We start from the raw sequence: 22,689 nt of genomic DNA, 5'->3' as shown, positions 1-22,689 counted from the left end.
AACAAATCGTTCTAAACTTTCCTTTATCACTTAAAAGATATCCTAAATTGTTCAAACAGCTTATCAAATCGTTTTAGTGAATTCCTAAATCGTTTTCATGATTTTCCAGATCGTTCTAATGATTTGAGTAAATTATTACAAGGATTTATCAAACCGTTCTTAGGATGTATTTTTTCTAATCTATCCAAATAGCTCGAAAACGTTGTCGAAGCAAGTCTGTATCTTTAAAATCTAATTAAAGTTACCCTAGTTGAAAACTTTCAACTAAGCTAAAATACATGAATATTTGAGGTAGCTTATGAAGGCTAGGCAAAAAAAGTATGGAACCAAAGTCAATAAAGCACAAATGTTGCAGATCACGTGTCGATAACGTGACCTCTGTCTTCTTTGAGAAAGCATCCAAGAGAAGATTCTTGTATACACAGAATTATCCAGAACGGCAAAGCTGTAACTCTTTACATCTAAGATTATCTGTGACATTAAAGACAAAATATTGGCTATTACCAGAGTAAATATATTTATTGAATTCTTATTCTACCAAAAACAAAACGTAGGTGTACTTCACTTAAATGTTTGGAGATCAATAACCGCTGTTTTCTTTACAGAAATAAAGTCTCGAGATTTCATTCATCACATAACTAGTTCTGATGAAGAACAGAGACTTCAATATTGACCAGCTCGTTAGCTCCGGAATCTTCGTGAAGAATCGCTGGTGGTAATGCGTGAACGTGAAGTATGTGATAACCATCCACAGATATTGGCTTTATTATTCACAGATTTATATTTTTTTATTTCCTTATACGCTCATAGAACTGACTTTAGCTGTCTGTATCACAGGTGATTTCTCTAAAGCAAGTTTTCTGTGCGCCCGTTCCTACAAAACAGAATCATCATATAATATAATTACATGTACATCTTAGTTTGCATATTTTTAAAACTACACCTTGGGTTTTTATCAATACATTATAATAGTTCTTGTATTTGATTTTGTTATTGCATCAAAGTTTGTGCGGGTTCTTCATTAATGTAAATATTGGTCGAAGTGTAAACCGTCACCGGTTCCAGCATTTACACGTTTTCTAGAATCAAAACATGAAGGTTTGCGAAGAGAAGTGGATGCGAGCTATGTCTGTCCACTTATCATCTACGCCAGTAATGCCTTGTAAATGTGTGGCGAAAAAGGGGGGGGGGGGGTTAATACCGTCACAGCAAGAGGCACCGGGTTCGATTCCCAATCTTGCGATCAGCGAGACGTCAAGCCTAAGACGGTTCGTGTGACGTATTTGCTTTGCCAGATTCGCCTGTAATCAGAATATTACCTTCAAAGCACAGTTCCCGTGTCATTGCAGGCGTTTACACGATGAAAACTGATCCGGGTTAAAATAGGTCCTCCGTACCCCTTGCTTGTTGTAAGAGGCGACTAAATGGGGCGGTCCTTCGAATGAGACCGCAAAAGTTGAGGCCCCGTGTCACAGCAGGCGTGGCACAATAAAGATCCCTCCCTGCTCAAAGGCCATAAGCGCTGAGCATAGGCCTAAATTTTGCAGCCCTTCACCGGTAATGGTGGCGTCTTTGTATGAGTGAAAATTTCTTGAGTGGGACATTAAACAACATCCCTAGCTACTACGACCTTGAATGCGAAACATGGGTTACAATGCGTGACAAATCACTGAGAGTTTTTCGTCCCATTATGACCAGTGATCAAAATCACAAAGCGAAATATGATTTGAGATTATATGACGTTCTCAATTGACGGTTGTTTAATCTGCAGACTTAGTACTTTGAGCGAAGTATACGTATGTAAATGTTTTCAAAAATCCTGACTTTGGGCCACGAGATCAGAAAAGCTCATTATTGACGTTAGCAGACCCTAATTTGAATTTGTCAGCTTTCTAACTTGAATTTGTCAGATTTCAAACTTCAATTTTTCTAACTTGGCCAGATTTCGAACTTGAATTTGTCAGCTTTCTAACTTGAATTTGTCAAATTTCTAACTTGAATTTGTCAGTCAGCTTTCGACAATGATATTTGAATTTACCTGATATCTTCTCTCTATTTGCTTCACATTCGAATACCTATGATAGCCCTTCAACAAAAGATGAATAGAAAAACGTTTATTACAACAGTAAGCACTAAACACATACAATATAAATCAGTTCATTTTGAAATCATACGAACATCAACGTTTCATGAAACATCAATGCTACCATAGTCAGAACAGTTTCATAAAACAAACAATTAATTATGCATCATAACTTAATCATTGCGACATGTTTCTTTGTGAGAGAGATATAATGATACATCATAGCTGATAATTGCCTGCGTCGTGTTGTGATAGCAATGTCTTAGTAAAAAAGAAGAATAATTCATTTATAAAGCACAGTGGATCACGGCTATTTCATTCTGCGGTATGAGAGTGATTGAAGTTCTTCTGTTAGATATTAAAGTTCGTCTGATTTATCGCTATTTTGTCTTAATTCGGGAGGCACAATTCAATTCCAAACAGTGCTGTTGATTAAATCTTACTATGTGCTGTGATAATAATTCCCTTTTATTTTTCATTTATGATGAAATGAAACGTACAATTCTGTTTTATAAGTAAATTTTGAATAATGTTCTCACGCTGATAACGACACTGACGATGAACAGGACTTGAAGACAAGCAAAACAGGAGGAAAACACGATGAAGGCGTCCTTGTCCGCCTCGCGGCTCGTTGCTTGATCGCCGGTCAAGGTCACTACAGCATGCCATATACAAACCAAGTACAGAAATATCATGCTGCCCAGAATGTATCTGTCCTGTAACCAAAGCCACTTTATTATAGCCGTACCAGAAATAGTCAAACTTATTGAAAACAGTAAAAGAACAGGCGTTATTTAATACCAGACTCCTTCCCGCGCGATAACTATGTGGAGTTGCTTTTCTTATAGAAAACAGAACGATGGAAGTGTTGTTAGATGTTTATTGAAGTTTTAATTAAAAAATGATTTGTACATTCTCGACTATGAATTATTGTTCTGCTTTCTCCACGACCTCCTGTGCTATGTCTTACTGCTTTAATGAATATATTTTATTTTATGCAGTACGATGTAAATCTTACAGCAATACAAGCTGTAACTGACGGTAAATAAATTGAAAAATAAAAGAACAAATGGAATTCCATATTTGTAATTGAATATGAATATAATCTCATGGAATCAGAGTGGATCTGAAGCAATAAACTTGTCAAATTAGCCGAAAATGTCACTTCATGAATTAATGTCTTCCAGACAGTAATTCCTGTTCATAATCTCTGATGTACACGGACCTTGGAGGTCACCAGTCCGGAATAATGCGAAAGGGAGGCGCTACGCACGTGTTAGATTTGTAAACAATTCATTACCAAAATTTCATTTGAGAGGCACATTTGCGTAATTATTACTTTCGTGCATTTATAATACTTAAAGTCATGCATGAAACGATGTATTATCTGGGAACAATCGAAATGTGTAGTTATCAGTTCAGTTTCCATTTTTGTATGACATCGGTCTCCGCAACCCGATTATGTTCGGCAATCATCGCCTCCAAGTATATGGGGATTTTTCCGAGGCTATGGTAGTTTAAATACAAAACGCTCATTGAGGTATATGCTCTCAAGCAATATTTCCTTATATTTATTTTCCTCAATTTTCTATCAGATCTTAGGAATTATATTAGTTATACCGATATGGGTTAATTGGTGCATACTTCGATAGTTGAAAAATACCGTCAGTTACAGCTTGTATTGCTTTGAATTAAATCGAAAAGTATGTTAGACTTCCGGTAAATTTTTGAAGAACATTTAATACTTGAGATAGTACAGTGAATATGGCCGAATGAATGATTAATTACAAAAAGTATAAGTCACACGAGGAGTTATTGCAATTCATTTCCGTAAACAGGAAAATTAAATACAAGGACTATTCATTTACAATTAAGTTAGCGATGAATATAGAACGACACGAGAACAAAACGAACTCTTACCATTTTTTTCTATTTACAAGTACAGTCTGTTATTATCTCCAAGTACATAGATGTATGTAATTCAGATTTTTCCAAACCCAGGCCAGTTTCTCACCAAGACGCATTATGAAATTTACTTTATATAAGATATATCTGGTGAAATAAATTTAGTTTTTCGACCAGACGTACTACATACGATACTTTATTTTATTGTTACGATTTGAAATGAAACATTTCAAACAGACATGAAGTGTGGCAATCCCCTTACCAAATACATTAAATGGTATTTCTCGTCAAATGTGTGAGATGTGACATTTCTCGTCAAATGTGTGAGATGTGACATAATATGTAAATGTGTGAGATGTGATATTTCCTGACAAATGTGTGATATGTGATATTTCTCGTCAAATGTGTGAGATGTGACATTTCTCGTCAAATGTGTGAGATGTGATATTTCTCGTCAAATGTGTGAGATGTGACATAATATGTAAATGTGTGAGATGTGACATTTCCTGACAAATGTGTGAGATGTGATATGTCCTGACAAATGTGTGAGATGTGACATGTCCTGACAAACGTTTGATATGTGACATTTCCTGACAAATGTGTGAGATGTGATATGTCCTGACAAATGTGTGAGATGTGATATTTCTTGACAAATGTGTGAGATATGACATAATCTGTAAATGTGTGAGATATGACATTTCCTGACAAATGTGTGAGATGTGATATTTCCTGACAAATGTGTGAGATGTGATATTTCCTGACAAATGTGTGAGATGTGATATTTCCTGACAAATGTGTGAGATGTGATATTTCCTGACAAACGTTTGATATGTGACATTTCCTGACAAATGTGTGAGATGTGATATGTCCTGACAAATGTGTGAGATGTGACATTTCCTGACAAACGTTTGATATGTGACATTTCCTGACAAATGTGTGAGATGTGATATTTCTTGACAAATGTGTGAGATGTGACATTTCGTGACAAATGTGTGAGATGTGATATTTCCTGACAAATGTGTGAGATGTGATATTTCCTGACAAATGTGTGAGATGTGATATTTCCTGACAAATGTGTGAAGGATGATAAATGTATGAGACATGACATTTCATGACAAATGTGCGAGATGTGATATGTTCTGACAAATGTGTGAGATGTGATATGTCATGACAAACGTTTGATATGTGACATTTCCTGACAAATGTGTGAGGTGTGATATTTCCTGACAAATGTGTGAGACGTGATATTTCCTGACAAATGTGTGATGAGTGATATGTACTGACAAATGTGTGAGATATGACATTTCCTGACAAATGTGTGAGACGTGATATTTCCTGACAAATGTGTGATGAGTGATATGTACTGACAAATGTGTGAGATATGACATTTCCTTACAAATGTGTGAGATGTGATATTTCCTGACAAATGTGTGAGAGGTAACATTTCCTGACAAATGTGTGAAATGTGACATTTCCTGACAAATGTGTGAAGGATGATAAATGTATGAGAAATGACATTTCATGACAAATGTGCGAGATGTGATATGTCCTGACAAATGTATGAGAAATGACATTTCATGACAAATGTGCGAGATGTGATATGTCTTGACAAATGTGTGAGATGTGATATGTCATGACAAACGTTTGATATGTGACATTTCCTGACAAATGTGTGAGGTGTGATATTTCCTGACAAATGTGTGAGATGTGATATTTCCTGACAAATGTGTGATGAGCGATATTTCCTGACAAATGTATGAGATGTGATATACTAGTATTCTGTAAATGTGTGAGATTTTATATATTATATGAATGAGCTTGGGGTTATATTTCGTGCAAATGTCTGAGATGTTATGTGTGAGGTACATGTGATATTTACAAATATTTAAGGTATAATATTTCTTCCCAAATGTAATGATATTTCATATATCAAAAGTGTGAATAGTGATATTTCTTACTGAATACATGTATGTAAGATATGGTGAAGATAACGAACAGTGATCAATCTCATAACTCCTATAAGCAATACAAAATAGATAGTTGGGCAACGTGGACCCCTGGACACACCAGAGGTGGGATCAGGTGCCTAGAGGAGTAAGCATCCCCTGTCGACCGGTCACACCCGTCTGGAGAAGCTGAAATCATCGAGTTTGTCATAACGTTGAATTGTTAGTTTACCGTTAATACATGTAGCTACTTTCAATAAAATATCTATGCTTCTTACCAAATGTGTAAGGTATGATATTTTAGGTATGGACTGATTGGCCACAAATTTGAAGGCCACGCCAGTAAGTACCAGGGTGAAGGAGAGCTGAAGACGATTCTGTGGCAAGGCTCTGTCCACCGCGAAGGTAGCCAGAGACAAAGAACTAATCAGAGTCTGAAATGAAGACCACATAAAATAAAGATTATTTCCTGAAAATTCTCGTTAAACATTAATAAGCCACATTTCATATATTGTTGAGGACTTCATAGCTAAAATTACAGCTCATTAAGGGGATGCTGATGAAGTGGTTTTGTTTTGTATGTGTAGACATATTTGCTTCATTAATGTTATGTCAATAATCAATTTTGATTAGTTCTCGACACAGCATTAAAGTATCAGGTTCCAAGATTGCCTATTGACTGTCAGAGGAATTTTCTGATAAAAAATAATTAGATTGTGATAGGACGGATATAGGCTGCATTTTGAATCATGATAAGTAATACAAGCTTTGTACACTAATTGATTTCATCACGGCAGTTTCAGTTAATTAATGTCAAGCTCGCAGCAATAGTTGAGCCTCTAATTTATTTGAGAGATTTGCCATTATAGTACAAATAGCAATAAAACACATTTAATCATAGCTACAATAATGTAGCCCTTTCCGACTTTTTTTAGGGGGGGGCTACAACTCCCTAGGATCTCCGTAATGGTGCAGGTGTGAGAGTCATTTACTCCTGCTACATTTTCGATCATTCTAAATATTCAACAATTTTCTTTACTTAAACAAAACAAATATTATATGTTTCTAAGTCAATATATGAATTTAACTTATCTTCAACTTACGATTTTTGAGACTCTATTCTACCATTTTGAAAATTTTTGATATATTCCAATTTCTCTAGATTCATATTGTGCCCCATGTTTGATGTACTGAAGCTGGACTTCCGGTTGTCAAGTTATTTGTATATGACCATATAAGGTAGTGTTTACATTAATGTACAAGCGATTTCTTCGGTATTGGGAAGGTTTAAATTTGATATCAAGTTGAATTTTTCCTGCCACCATATGATTTTCCTTTCTTTGTAGAAATGGCTGCATTTTCGTGATGGTTGTCAATAATGATTTGTTTTTTCTGTAGGTCCACTTCCGAGATCTCGCGATCACAAGCGTGTCGGAGCAGACGAAGAATTTTGCCTGATGTACATTATGTTGAATGAAAAACACCTTCATTAGATACATGTATGTCCAAGCGCACAGTTGGTACTCCTTTAAATGTAAACAACATCAGAGACTAATACACGGAGCTTATAATAGGGTATTCATAGATATAGTTTGAACAATTAAGAAGATCCTATGGAACTGTAGACATATCCCCTAAACCTAAATAGCGGTCCAACACAGCCCCAAAGGGTCACGACATAACCTCGATACGAGTTCACAAGAGATCATGATACGAAATGCAAGATCTTGCCATAAGGAACCAACATACAACATATGAAAGTTTTACTTGGGGGGGGGGGGGGGGGGGGCATGGTTTTAACAAACGTGAATCTGCACTATGTCAGAAAGCTTTCTGGCGTATTTCAACTTTGATTCTTGAGAAGATTTTTTAAATGACTTCACCCTATAATTTGCATTTTTATCTCCCCTTAGACTATTTACTAGACTATTTGACTAGAGGACTATCTCCCCTTTGTAGGAAACATGATCCTTCATGTGTACAAACTTAAATCCCTTTCTTCTAGGGAAGCTTGTGTAAACTTTGATTAAATTTGCCAGCTGGTTCTAGAGAAGAAGCCGAAAATGTTAAATTTACACACAGACGGAAGGAGGTCAAAAGGTGATAAGAAAAGCTCACTTGAGCTTTCAGCTCAGGTGAGCTAAAAAAAGAAGAAAGAAAGAAAGGCCTTGTGACGAGGATTGCATACATTGAAATATAAACGACATATCGCACACCATTCAAAAGTTATGACCAAGGTGTAAGTAGTCATAATTTTGTATTCTTTATAGAAGTTCTGAGATTGACCACTGCTCATCATCTTCACCTTATCATTAATATTACGAATCACGGCCCGGTTCTTCTTGAGAAGACTTTTAGATTTTTCCAATATAATCTTCATGTCAAACTTTGATTCCCTATTGTGGCCACACCTTAGCCCCCGGGGACCACAAAATCAACAAACTGAAACCTGCACTACCTTGGCATGCTTGTATGTTAATATCACGAATCACGGCCCTGTTACATGTATTGAAAACAAGATTCCCCTATATATTCGCATGTAAAACTGATCCCTATTGTGACCCCCCTCCATCCCCCTTATCCCTGGAGCCTTGATTTGAACAAACTTGAATCTACTCTATGTCTGAAAGTTTTCATGTACATTAATGGTTTCATCTTTTCTGGTCCAGTGGATCTTGAGAAGATGCTTAAATAACCTCGCCATATTTTTCATGATCCATCTAACTTACCCCCGGGGGGCATGGATTCTACAAATTGAATCTGCACTATGCCAGGAAGCTTTCATGTAAATATAACGTTTTTGGCCCATTGATTCTTGAGGTAAAGATTTTTAAAGATATTCCCTATATATTTGTATGTAAACCTTTGGTACCCTATTGTGGCCCCACCCTACCCTTGGGGACCGTGATGTTAACAAAGTTGAATCTGCACTATGTCAGGAAGCTTTCATGTAAATGTAATTTCTCTAGCCCAATGGTTGAAAAGAAGGTTCTTAAAGATTTCCCCAATACATTTGTATATAAGACTTTGATCTCCTATAGTGGCCCCACCCTACTCCCGGGGGGCGTGATTTTAACAAACTTGAATCTGCACTATGACAGGAAACTTTAATGTACATAAACTTTTCTGGCCCAGTGGTTCTTGAGAAGATTTTAGCAGATTTTTCCTATATATTTGTATGTAAAACTTTGATCCCGTATTGTGGCCCCAAACTACCCCTAGGGCCCATGATTTTAATAAACTTGAATCTGCACTATCTCAGGAAAATTTTTACCTAAATTTATACTTTCCTGGCCCAGTGGTTCTTGAGAAGATTTTTAAAGATTTTCCCTATACATTTGCATGTAAAACTTTGATCCCCCTATTGTGGCCCCAACCTACTCTGGGGTCATCGTGTTAACAAACTTGAATCTGCACTATTTCAGGAAGCTTTCCTGTAAATTTCAGCTCTTTTTAGACTATTGGCTCTTTCGAAGATTTTTAAATGACCCCCCCCCCACCCTATTTTTGCATTTTTGTGATTATCTCCCCTTTGAAGGAGGCATGGTCCTTCATTTGAACAAACCTGAAAGCTCTTTACCCAAGGATGTTTTACGCCAACGTTTGTTAAAATTGACCCAATGGTTCTGGAGAAGAAATAAAAAATATGAAAAGTTTACAGACAGACGAGGGACAACGGGCTCAGGTGAGCTAAAAATTGACATGGCCCTTAACTTGGCGAAACTTGGCTTCCCTTTATCCAAGGATGGTTTGTGCCAGGTGTGATTGAAATCAACGCAGTGGTTCTAGAGAAGAAGGTGAACAAGTGAAATAATCACCACGACGACGACGTCAGAGAAAGCACAATAGCTAAGTTTTAAAGTAACCTAGATCAAGAGAATCATAACTCCAATATGTGACCCGTAACGAAGTTCCAATTCTATCTGTTATTCATTGATTTACAGACCCGGGAATCAGCACAATATCTGCCAGCGTTACAATACCAGGACTGCAGGTACAGAACGACATAATGGGTGTGATTTTATCTGAGTCTATTAAACATGGATGCTCTCGACATAAAACTCAAAGTACTGTAATCAGCTCCATATCGGCAAACGGAACAAGCTAGACAGTACAACAGTCTATAAATGGAGTACATGAACCAATAATAATGACACGTGTGAATTGGAGCGAAATTCAAACCGATCTGTATATCAATTCATCGTACTGTACTTGATACTCGTCCATGCCCCCAGAATGCGCTATATTGGTACTAGATAACTAGTTTCGTATTATGACAGAATGATACATGGAATTAAATCACACTATGAAAGGCGAAGATAACGAACAGTGATCAATCTCATAACCCCCACAATGAATACAAAATAAAGAGTAACAAACACAGACCCCTGGACATACCAGAGGTGGGACCAGCTATATGTCCAAGTCACTTGGAGACACGGAGCAATGGCATGAATTATTTTTTCTATTTACCATTATAAGCATTACATTCCAGATAAAGAAGCCAGCTCGCCTCCCAGCAAAACAGCCCGCGACCACTGCCGGGTTTTTGTATTGGGGATTGGTGTACGCTTTGGTTGTCACTTTAGGAGTAATGGATACGCACTCGTGAAGCGTCCATTCCTGCTCTTTGGCAAAACTGTCAATTTGAACACTGGATATTTCTTCAATGTCTTCCACCAGTTCCACTTCAGCTTCTGAGAGTTCCGTGCTAATGATTAATGTTAAATCCTGTAATCAACACACAAAGACAATCTGATTTTTTTTTTTTAGTATTCTTTCACTATTATAGTGACGTCATCAGCTTGTTGTGAATTTTAAAAGTACGTTTGATCTATGCAAAACGCTCAGTGTACATGTAATTTAGCAATGAGAGTGATTTGTCTTGACTCGGTTTTTATTGTATCTAATAATATGTTGTATTTTTTTTTTGATTTTGTTTGTTTGTTATTTTTTTGTTGTTATTGTTTTTTTTGTTTTTTTTTACTTTCTGTTGAAAAAGGAAACAACGTAATAGAATTTGAACTAACCTTACAATATCTCTCTGCCACGTGATTACATGTATATGAATTATGCTCAGATCACATTCTTCATGAATAAAAACTATGTGTATGTAAATGTAAAACTTATACGGTACCAATTTTGGAGCACAGGTCACTAGTATTAGTATTAAAGGATTATATCATACCGCTCCTACTAAAAAAACAGTGGTTAATATTTTATTTTATGGATATCACCTTCTAATAAAAAAAAAATCCGTCCAATATTTAGCGATTTTTCGCATTTGAGAAGCAGTAGACTGTTTGACGGTTGATTATAGCCGATAAATGGACTTTATTTCCAGTTCACCATGACGATGCGAGAGGTAAGACCTTGACAGAGTTGATTCTAAACGGTAGGGGGTTTAATTATCATATTATATCGAACTTTTCGCCGAAATTTTCAAGCGATGCAGCTGGTAAAAAAGAAAACAAAGGTGCCATGCAATATTCTCAGAATGCTTGTTATTATAGATATTTAAAACGTCGAGTGCCTGTGGAACAAACGTAAAACCTAAACTGAAATATTCACATTGAATTGAATACATTTTGCATCAACTGGAAATAATTGTTTGACGCAGTCCATGACCTGATCATAGTCCACCTGATCTACTTTATTTTGACATTTCATTGTGTAATTCAAGGGTTCTCCTTGTCACAAAAATCCGCTGATCGATGATCTTTTGTTATGAAAACTATACCAGACTAAACAGGCACTCTTGAGTGTCTTGCTAACGAAAATGACAAAAAACTTGTAAGAGCTAAAAGGAAAACTAGAGTGCCAAAAAAAAAAAAAAAAAAAAACTAGAGCCAAATTCGTCCAAGGATCAGAGCCATGCATAAGGGAGATATCATCCTTAATTTTGAAATGAATTTCTAATTTTTATCCCAGCAATTAAATATACATCCGTATTTTCAAGCTAGTAACGAAGTACTTAGCTACTGGGCTATAGGGACCCTCGGGGACTAACAGTCCACCAGCAGAGGCCTCGACCTAATATTTAACTGTCTGTATCTCTTTTAGTCAAATCTGTGTTCGTCTTGTTATTTCGTTGATACATGTATGGAAGGTATGATTGTTCAACGTATTTTACTTCAGATCTCATTGATTCAAATAAACCTTCGTGAAAATTACATGTCAGATTATTTACAATGCACATTCGTGCAAAAAAGGGCAAAAGGACAACATTAAAAAAACATGAGAAAGTCATAGCACAAATAGATATAGCTCACAAGGAAAGAGCAATTCTATACGGTGGCTGATATAAGACAGGTGGAAGATTTTTCTTTTCAAAATGCGTTCTAATTTATTGATTGAATATTGTTTAATGCAACCCTCGAGAATATTTCACTCATATGGAGACGTCACCACTGCCGGTGAAGGGCTGCAAAATGTAGGCCTATGCGCGGCGCTTGTAACGGCCATTGAGCAGGGAGGGATCTTTATCGTGCCACACCTGATGTGGCGGGGACCGTGATGTGTAATTTACTTTACAATATTTTAGAAAGGTACCATAGAAACACTAATTAATCAGAGAGGAAACAGATCACCGTAACCCGCTTTATTTTACTTCATGGGAGTCCATTTAATGTTCATGAAAGATAATTTTAAAAATCTAATGAACAAATTAGAAAGAGAATTTACACAGTACCAAAAAAAAAAACATGAAAATATTTTACTTTGATAATAATATACTGTCTCTGACACTAAACAATACTTCAAAATCTGTTTCACGTAACTGAGAGTAGGTCCAAACATGACGATGTACATTATAAAGTATAAACAAACCAAAGGAACGATCACGTGATATTAAGTCCATTCTATAGTTATTGATCATGTACTGTTAATCAGGGTTTAACTATGGTAAGAAAGACAACTAAATATTATGTCATAAAATATCACATACCTGAATATCAAAGGGAAACAAGGCGAGCTCTAGGTTTTCTGAAAACGTAGCTTTCAGTCGATGTTTCTGCACAATAAAAGCTTCGCCGTCATCGTTGTGTTTCAACAACTTCCATTCAGAATGCATGGTCTCGCTCAGTATATTCTGGAAAACTATCTTTGGATCCCAATACTTTTCAAGCTGTATTTCGTCGCTCTAATTAAAAAAATTTCAATATATATATACATTCAAGTCGATTTAATTGTGATTTCATATATTATTTGATTATTAATTAGTATACACTTTATAGAAATGTTCTATAAATGGTCATTCTGTATTTTTAAACCATTGATACAAGTTTATTCTAGATAGAGCATTGGAATTATTTCATGTTCACAATATATATGAGTAGTATTTTGTATTGAAACAACAATTATGTAAATAATTGCATTTATGTGTTGAATGCTGTTTTTTTTGCATGTAAATGTTAGTAAGTTAATATACTTTTTGTATTGTTTGTACTCTGTGGCTTTGATTTTTCTTTATATGTAATGTTACTGGTCTTCTCCCAGGCCTTGCAGGTGTCAGGTGCCATATTATGTAATTTTCCCAGTTCTGCAGTTGCGGCAGACTTATTACGCAATTCCGAAATTTTCCATGGCCAAATCTTACCCCTTTGTGTGATAACAGTCAATCAAAATTTATTATCGTTGTCACGTGTTCTGATGCCGTCGGTAACTGACCAGTCAGCCTTGGGTCATTCTCGCTTCATCGAAGCTATTGATAGCATCAAAAAATTTGGCACACCCACCACCACCCCATCTTTTCCTACCTTACTTGCATTGATATGTTTTAAGATATGTTATGGCCTTTGTATTTTTGATGTGCCATCTTTTTGCTGTAGACCTAATCAATTTTATAATTTTTGCATATATTGTTCTTCCGTAAATTTAGGGGATCAGCAGATTGATATGTCATTATGTATTGTGTGAATAGTTTTTGGTCTGATCCCCTTATTATATTATGTATATATTTTTCCTTATTTGCGTCATTTGAATAAATGACATATTTCATCTCTACAACTTGATATCATGATTAAATAAAAAAAAAATCAATATATGCACCCAGGGGTGCATAAGCCGAGTTGCATGGGATACATTGTAAAGTCAGGAATGATGTGGCATATTTATAATTGTGAAGAACTAATTTCAGTTTTAAACTTTTCAAGTTACTGTCCAGAAACCATATTTGTCTGAAGTTTTCAATCTATTTTTGGTCACTGTGACCTTGGCCTGTGTTCTCCAAAATCAATAGGGGCCTTGCTTTGCTGGTATCCAACAATATAACCAAGTTTCATTTGATTCAAATTAAAAAAAATTAAGTTATTCTCCGGAAACTAATTGTTTTTTGGAATTTTAAATCTATTTTCGGTCACTGTGACCTTGACCTTTGACCCATTTTCTCCAAAATTAATAGGGGTCTTCCTTACCTGGTACATAACAATATCTTTAAATATCATTTGATTCGGATTTAAACTTTCTGAGTTATCATCCGGAAACCAAATATTTCTGAAATTTTCATTCTGTATTCGGTCACTTTGACCTTGACCTTTGACCTTTTTTCTCCAAAATCAATAGGGGGGTCTTTCTTACCTGGTACCCAACAATATATCAAAGTTTCATTTGATTAGATTGTAAACTTTTCGAGTTATCATCCGGAAACCAATTGTTGACGCCCAACCGCCCGCCCGCCCGCATCACCAAACCAATAGCCGAGTTCAACTTCGTTGCAACTCGGCAAAAAATTTGGGTGTTAGTTTTATTTATATGATTTATGATATAAAAAAAATTGCAAAACTCAAAAGGGAGATGCATATTGTGTTTTCTTTTTAGCTAAACTTTATCTATTTCAGGCAATTGTAATTTGCTGAATAAAAACTAAGATCACGCCGGTTATGTGTGTGTGTGTGTGTGTGTGTGTGTGTGTGTGTGTGTGTGTGTTGTGTTACTGTGTGTGTGTTTCTTCCTCGTGTATGTCTTAAATCGATTTTATAGTTTTTTGTCGGATCTAAGAGTTATCTTTCTTTGCTTGAATGTGTAAGCACACAGGTAAGTATTGTGGAGTTCGAGTGTCAACTATAGTCACAAAAGTAAAACTATCGTTCACTCGAACGTGCTTAAGTTTGCCGGAAGTGAACGAGTCTAGTCGAAAGTTACTAACTATTCTATCACATACTAGGGGTCTAGTTCAAAGATGGTGGACAAAGTGTGAAATTAGTTTGAGTACGTTAACAGAACTTAAATTTTGAAGAACATATGACAGAAATGAAAAAGAGGTGCATGATTTTAGTTATCTTTGAAATGTTTTTAGTTATCTTTACAATTAACTCTTGCCCAAAGCATGTCCAATGCAATAATCAGGATCGAAGTCAGTCGTTTCCACCTGGAAAGCAAGCTTGATAAATGCAATAAAAAACAAGAGTACCGCAAACGGTACAATATACGCCCGTCGGACAGTGGAATTCAACATAGAAGCATATTGTGTACTCTGAATTGATACCACACACATTCTGATATGAATAGAAAAGCCTTAAATTGGGTCATGGAGCACCAATCCATCTACATGTGAACTGATTATGTATTTATTTGAAAGTGAGGTTGTGACAAAATGGCGGTGCAATATCTATATATGATGATAAAATGTCCAGGAATCCATTTGATCTATTATTAATCCTAAAGTAGGTCATGGTGCACCAATTAAGTTGAAATGATTGAAACGTGAACTGATTATGCATTTCTCTGAGAGGGAGGTTGTGGCTAATTTCATAGCAATACCTGTGACCATACCAAAAGCAATCTGGAAAACTGACCTACTTCTACCCCTAAAGTACTGTAAATCACAGTGCGCCAATCCAGCTGAAATGCTAACTCCACTTGTCTTCCTCCAAGAGGAAACCTTTGACATCAGGGCAATAACTGTATTTGTGATGAAAAAAAGCCCGGAAAACTGTTTGACCTATTTTGTCCAAACATTGGTCAAGGATGGACCAATCCAGCTGAAATGCGAACTGAACTTTTACATGTATTCCTCCGCGACGAAGCCTTTGACTAAACATCAGGACAATATCTGTATCTATAAAGAAAAAAGTCCGGAAAAATGTTTGATCTTTTTTTTTTTTTTTTAGCCCAAACGTAGGTCAAGTATTAACCAATCCAGCTGAAATGTAAATTGAATTTGTAATCCTTCAAGAGAAAGCCTGTGACTAAATTTCAGAGCAATATCTGTATTCTTAATGAAAAAGTTCAGAAAACTGCTTGACCTATTTATAGCCCAAAAGTAGGTCAAGGACGGACTAATCCACCTGAAATTCAGACTGAACTAGTATTCCTCCAAACGGAAGGCTGTGACTAAATTCCAGAGCAATATCTGTATTTGTAATGAAAAACTCCAGAAAATTGTTTGACCTATTTTAGCCCAAAAAGTAGGTTACGGACGGGCTAATCCACCTGAAATTCGAACTGAACTTGTATTCCTCTAAGAGGAAGCCTGTGACTAAATTCCAACGCAACATCTGTATCTGTAATGAAAAAAGTCCGGAAAACTGTTTGACCTATTTTTTCCAAAAAGTATGTCAAGGATGGACCAATCCAGCTGAAATGTAAATTGAATTTGTAATCCTCCAAAAGGAAGCCTGTGACTAAATTTCAGAGCAATATCTGTATTCGTAATGAAAACAGTCCGGAAAACTGCTTGACCTATTTTAAGCCCAAAAGTAGGTCAAGGACGGACCAATTCAGTTGAAATTCAAATTAACTTGTATTCCTCCAAGAGGAAGCCTGTGATTAAATTTCAGGGCAATATCTGTATCTATAATAAACTAAGTCCGGAAAACTGTTTGACCTACTTTTAGTCCTAATGTAGGTCAAGGACGGACGGATCAATCCAGCTGAAATGCAAACTGAACTTGTATTCCTCTAAAAGGATTGAATATTGTTTAACGTCCCTCTCGAGAATCTTTCACTCATATGGAGACGTCACCATTGCCGGTGAAGGGCTGCAAAATTTAGGCCTATGGTCGGCGCTTATGACCTTTGAGCATTGAGGGATCTTTATCGTGCCACACCTGCTGTGACACGGGACCTCGATTTTTTCGGTCTTATCCGAAGGACAGCCCCATTTAGTCGCCTTTTACGACAAGCAAGGGGGTACTGAGGACCTACTCTTACCCGGATCCCCACGGGAAGCTTATGTGTAAATTTTAGGGCAATGACTGTTTGACCTACTTATAGCCCTAAAGTAGGTCAAAGAAGAACCAATCCAGCTGAAATGCAAACTCATTCTTACAATTCTTGAGGAAGAAATTGTGACCAAATTCTAAAGTTGTAAATGCATCCGTTACGGAAAAAAGTCTAGAAAACATGAGCCCGGACGGACAGACCGTCGGCAAGTCAGCCAGCCAAACGCACGGACAACGCCATAACATAATACGTCCCGTCTAATGACGGCCGTATAAAAAACTATTTTAAATTAAATGATTTATTGTTTTGGGAAATTGTTCGATCCCGAAGAACACATTTATCGAGAAACAAGTTGTAGCTAGTGGCTTTATGCTGGTACATCTGTAATTCTTCAACGCCGTCGTCGAAAAGTACATTGCAAAATTAACAATTCCACAACTCATCTGTTGCAGACAGCCATATTTTTATATCTGAACTAAACTAGAATTCGTTCGCATGCACTAGATGACTAGACATGCGTAAACTAAACCCCCGCACTAGACTATATTTAATATACCCTACATGTTGGACCGTATTCAGTGAGCAGTTTTGGACAGGTGATTCTGTTCGTTCTCTTCACCTTTCATGTTTCACACAACAAAATGTCACCCAAAACTTAAGCTCCCGGATGGATTTCACATAGTCTATACGTACGTTTGCTTCTAAAGACATGTAATACCTGCCTGCTTGGATTAGAACAACGAAAAATAATTGTTCACTATCACTTAGAAATAGTCACGTAGATTTAGTCTGATTCGCGGGGGGGGGGGGGGGGGGGGGGGGGGGGGGGGGGGGGGCACGACGCGGAAGAAACCTAACATGCGATAGTTTCCAACGTTTCAAATTTGTTTAAGAGTATACGTTGTCCATAGCCAACAGAATGTTATACTGAAGGAATAAACTGAAGACTTATTTACATACAGAAAGTCGTTTAATAAAAATCTGGTATGAATGCAGGGTTGGTTTCTGAACTTAATTTCATGTCGGAATGACACAAAACAATCAAAAATAGGCTTCATCTGCTGCAACGGGGACATCTAAGTAAATTATGAATATCAAGTTTTATCAGGTTCTCCATGGTGTTTTTCATCTGATTTCGTTCCTTACTACCAGGTGATGAATGACAATATCCACTTACTACGTGTGTTATACATGTGCGTGTGTTATACATGTGCGTGTGTTATACATGTACGTGTGTTATACATGTATGTGTGTTATACATGTATGTGTGTTATACATGTATGTGTGTTATACATGTATGTGTGTTATACATGTACGTGTGTTATACATGTATGTGTGTTATACATGTACGTGTGTTATACATGTACGTGTGTTATACATGTATGTGTGTTATACATGTACGTGTGTTATACATGTATGTGTGTTATACATGTACGTGTGTTATACATGTACGTGTGTTATACATGTGCGTGTGTTATACATGTACGTGTGTTATACATGTATGTGTGTTATACATGTATGTGTGTTATACATGTGCGTGTGTTATACATGTACGTGTGTTATACATGTACGTGTGTTATACATGTATGTGTGTTATACATGTATGTGTGTTATACATGTATGTGTGTTATACATGTACGTGTGTTATACATGTGCGTGTGTTATACATGTACGTGTGTTATACATGTACGTGCGTTATACATGTATGTGTGTTATACATGTACGTGTGTTATACATGTACGTGTGTTATACATGTATGTGTGTTATACATGTATGTGTGTTATACATGTATGTGTGTTATACATGTACGTGTGTTATACATGTACGTGTGTTATACATGTAAGTGTGTTATACATGTATGTGTATTATACATGTATGTGTGTTATACATGTATGTGTATTATACATGTATGTGTGTTATACATGTACGTGTGTTATACATGTACGTGTGTTATACATGTACGTGTGTTATACATGTACGTGTGTTATACATGTATGTGTGTTATACATGTACGTGTGTTATACATGTATGTGTGTTATACATGTACGTGTGTTATACATGTATGTGTGTTATACATGTACGTGTGTTATACATGTACGTGTGTTATACATGTATGTGTGTTATACATGTACGTGTGTTATACATGTATGTGTGTTATACATGTATGTGTGTTATACATGTACGTGTGTTATACATGTATGTGTGTTATACATGTACGTGTGTTATACATGTACGTGTGTTATACATGTATGTGTGTTATACATGTACGTGTGTTATACATGTATGTGTGTTGTACATGTATGTGTGTTTAGAATTGCAACTGTAGATGTTTACATGTAGCTAAATCACCAATATTGCATAAAAATGATTTGTATTTTAATTTAATCTCTAGAAATATGACTATAAATTACCTTTCGTTTAGATATTTCTATATGACTTTGTGTAAGGGTCCTCTGAAAAAAAATTACAAATTCAGTAAATGTACCTAGCTTTAGTAATCTCTCTCTCTCTCTCTCTCTCTCTCTCTCTCTCTCTCTCTCTCTCTCGTACCAAGACATTCCTATATACACTAAACTAAACCTACAGATAAAAAGTCAACGAATGTCTATCAATTCAATCAATGTTTGTTTTTCTTCTTCATATTACAGAGAGAAAATCTGTAGCAAATAAGAAAAGCCATATATAAGAATGAATCTCTCTGGGGCCATGTAATGAGAAACAAACTGAGAACTTGGATACCGATATATCAGATTAACATTCAGAGAGTCGGACTATAATTAAGAGTAGCAATTTTGAATGGCTAATTACTAGTATGATCGATATAAAAATAAGATTCTGGTATCATGACGTAATGATTTGAATCCAATCTACCAAAATATGAGCAGTCTTAAAGTTTGAATTTAAGATATTTATCATTCTAAACGTGGGGGGGAATTCTGTGTTTGAAAGACCAAAATCAATATAGTGGTAAAAGGTAACCTTTTTATGTTTTTATTACAACTTGTTCGATCATCTATATGCTGTTTGCCAATACATCATGCATACTGTATAAAAATACTAAAATGTTATTAATGAAAGAGGAAGTGACGTAATTTGTTCTCACTAGCGCCCCCGTGAGGACGTCCTTCACCCTTTGCCTCTCTGTAGGTTTGTCCAGAGCCGGTTCCCTCCATCGTATCTGAACAAATACGTCAGCAACAAAGAACTCCTTCAGGGTGTCTATTTCCCCCACTTTCAGGAATACCACTTTTATCAAGGCTTTTTTCTACAAACATATATCGATGTATTGAATAAATTTGTAATTATCATGTAACCTTTTTTCTCGTAACGTAGTAACAGTATAAATCATGTTTCCCGATGCGACATGTGTTTGCGAAAATATTGCTACAATTATAACTATATCATCCAGATTTAACAAATCTGAGGGAAATCGTACAACCATGGCCCAATATTTCCGGATCATCATTTTCCTATAAATAAAACACACTAGGAAGCTGTGCACATGAACTCACCTTCAAAATAAAGTCGACATTACTTGCCATTTTAATAGGGGCTTAACCAAACCCACACCGAGCCTGGTCCTTCACAATGTATCAATATTTTCTATATTGACTACCGTTATATAGCAATTGCTTGTAGAGGTTTTTATGCATTTGAACGGAACTGTGTAAATATTTTTGTACAAATTGTAATTCATACACAATCAATAGCCCATCTTGTTGCACAGTTCATTACTTGAACAATTAAATTACACCTAGTATACAGTATGTAGGTAATAATGAAAACGTACATATTACTTTGTATTGTATACAGAAAGGACACCCGAGTGATACAAAGGAATGAAAACAACCACTACTTACTTTCTCTACTGTTTCATCAACATCTTCTTTTGAATCAGTGGTATTTTCTTTTTCCATTCCTTGACAACTGAGTACAAACTACGAAATTCCTTCCTTTTTCTTTGGTCCAGAGGCCCAATAGTTTATAGTTCAGAGCAAACACCCGTATCTCATTTGTAACCGAGTATGCAACCAGTGTTTACATTTTGGGCAAGCTTTCAAATTATTCAATCAATAACTTTTTTTCTAATTGTTAAACACTAGGTTACGGTTTTTATTGACCAGGTTGACTGTTCTAAGAGGTGGATTAACACAGTGTACGATGTTAAGCGTTCAAATGGGTTATCCTTTGTTTCTTTTACTCATCACCAACCTGTGCATTGTATATCCATTTCCAATCTGCCTTTTGCTTCATTGTTTAATTTGTAAGCCAATATTGATTGCTACATTGATTAAACTTTTTTGTTAATTTCAGAAGCAAATGTTTGTGCAAGTCATATTTACACAGTGCTTTATTACCGCTAGTGAAATAGGCATATAAATTATCTCGATTTCAAAATTTATAAAGTGTTTTTTTTTCTTCAATTTTGTCTATGTTTCATTAAATATTTTTCATCGATTAATGCTGAAATGTCTCAGATATCTGATAAATAATGTAAAATATAATCTGCTGAAATTCATCAAGAGTGAATATAGGTTTTTGTATAATAATGGTATTTCGATTAATCTAACATTTCACGTGATAATACCCTTATTGGATTGGACGTTTGATATCGATTAAATGTCTGTGCTAGGAAAGAAGTGTTAAATATATTATTTGACTGCATAGCAGATAACGCTCTAGTTCTTAGTATAAAAATGTAACAGAAGAGGAAAATATATAGATATAATCCCAATGTTATTTATTATAATTGAAAATAAAGCTGAAGGAGAATTTACACGTCAATAAATCCTAAAACGTGATGTACAGTATTTATATGCGCCTGAAAACAAATATTAATCTTATGTTCGGCGACTCAACGAGGAAACTATATTAAATATTTGAAATTTTTAAAAATGGGAGGAAGTTGGAATTATAGGAATCCAACATTCTTTTTGAAGAATTTAACATACACTATGTATAAGTGATTCGCACTTTTATTCAGTTTGCGGGTAAAATGTCCAGTGTTTACACATCAACAAATTCTTCAAAAAGACTGTTTAATCCTATAATACGGCACAAATTACAAAAACCCCGATTTTTTTTATTTTCAAAGATCTAAGACTTATTCAAACTTTTAATATTGTATTCATAACGTTTTCAGTCACATTAAAGTAAGAAATACAGAGTGCATAGCTATCTCCAAGCTTCAGAATGAAGGAAACGTCTGGCAATACTGAAATAAACGTTTCATTGGACTGGACATTTTTTGAGACATAATTTGGAAATGTAAATGAATTTAAAGGTACACGTAGCTTGGTGATTCTATAACAGAAATGTGGAGATTTTGTGAAATACGAGATAATAGAAATGACAAGCTAGATGTAATTTGCAATGCTTATTCATGTTAATGCAGAATGGATTGACCAACCATTATGCCGATATACTTACTATTTTAAAATGTTTATTTTATTATTATTATTGTGTACGTTCCTTCGAGACTATTTCACATCCTGAGACGTAAAGGTTGGCTGTTTTGTCTAAACCTCTTTCAATTGTCATTGGTTGTTATGTTAAATTTTTCCTATTAATCCGAGGCAACATTGCAGCTCT

At 35.7% G+C, this 22,689-nt stretch overlaps 1 protein-coding gene across 2 annotated transcripts; it reads right to left on the bottom strand.

Moving 5' to 3' along the window:
- Positions 1-500: 500 nt before the first annotated feature.
- LOC125650054 (cys-loop ligand-gated ion channel-like) lies at positions 501-21,289 on the bottom strand. 2 transcript variants are annotated; one of them, XM_048877994.2, is made up of 9 exons: positions 20,958-21,289; positions 20,201-20,362; positions 19,509-19,550; positions 12,881-13,075; positions 10,408-10,665; positions 6,213-6,368; positions 2,623-2,799; positions 2,039-2,086; positions 501-874 (listed from the first exon to the last, which is right to left on the bottom strand). In XM_048877994.2, the coding sequence occupies exons 1-9, from the start codon at positions 21,012-21,014 to the stop codon at positions 797-799; spliced, it is 1,173 nt and encodes a 390-aa protein (XP_048733951.1). In that variant the 5' UTR covers positions 21,015-21,289; the 3' UTR covers positions 501-796. The 2 variants fall into 2 exon arrangements, with proteins under 2 accessions (XP_048733951.1, XP_048733952.1); XM_048877995.2 differs by lacking the exon at positions 20,958-21,289 and adding an exon at positions 20,610-20,692.
- Between the last annotated feature and the right edge of the window lie 1,400 nt (positions 21,290-22,689).

The sequence above is a fragment of the Ostrea edulis genome, chromosome 5, assembly GCF_947568905.1.
Source record: "Ostrea edulis chromosome 5, xbOstEdul1.1, whole genome shotgun sequence".
NCBI classification, from domain to species: domain Eukaryota; kingdom Metazoa; phylum Mollusca; class Bivalvia; order Ostreida; family Ostreidae; genus Ostrea; species Ostrea edulis.
Note: the sequence above shows the minus strand (reverse complement) of the source record. Positions and strands in the feature narration are given on the sequence as shown.

What these genes read in the sequence shown, in the direction of transcription:
- LOC125650054 (XM_048877994.2), bottom strand. Translation starts at nt 21,014, where the DNA reads ATGGAAAAAGAAAATACCACTGATTCAAAAGAAGATGTTGATGAAACA. An exon ending in ACGTCCTCACGGGGGCGCTA is followed by an intron (nt 19,551 to 20,200) that starts GTGAGAACAAAT and finishes ATTTTTTTTCAG; the next exon opens with AGGACCCTTACACAAAGTCA. An exon ending in AAATAGAGAGAAGATATCAG is followed by an intron (nt 875 to 2,038) that starts GTAAATTCAAAT and finishes TCTGTTTTGTAG; the next exon opens with GAACGGGCGCACAGAAAACT.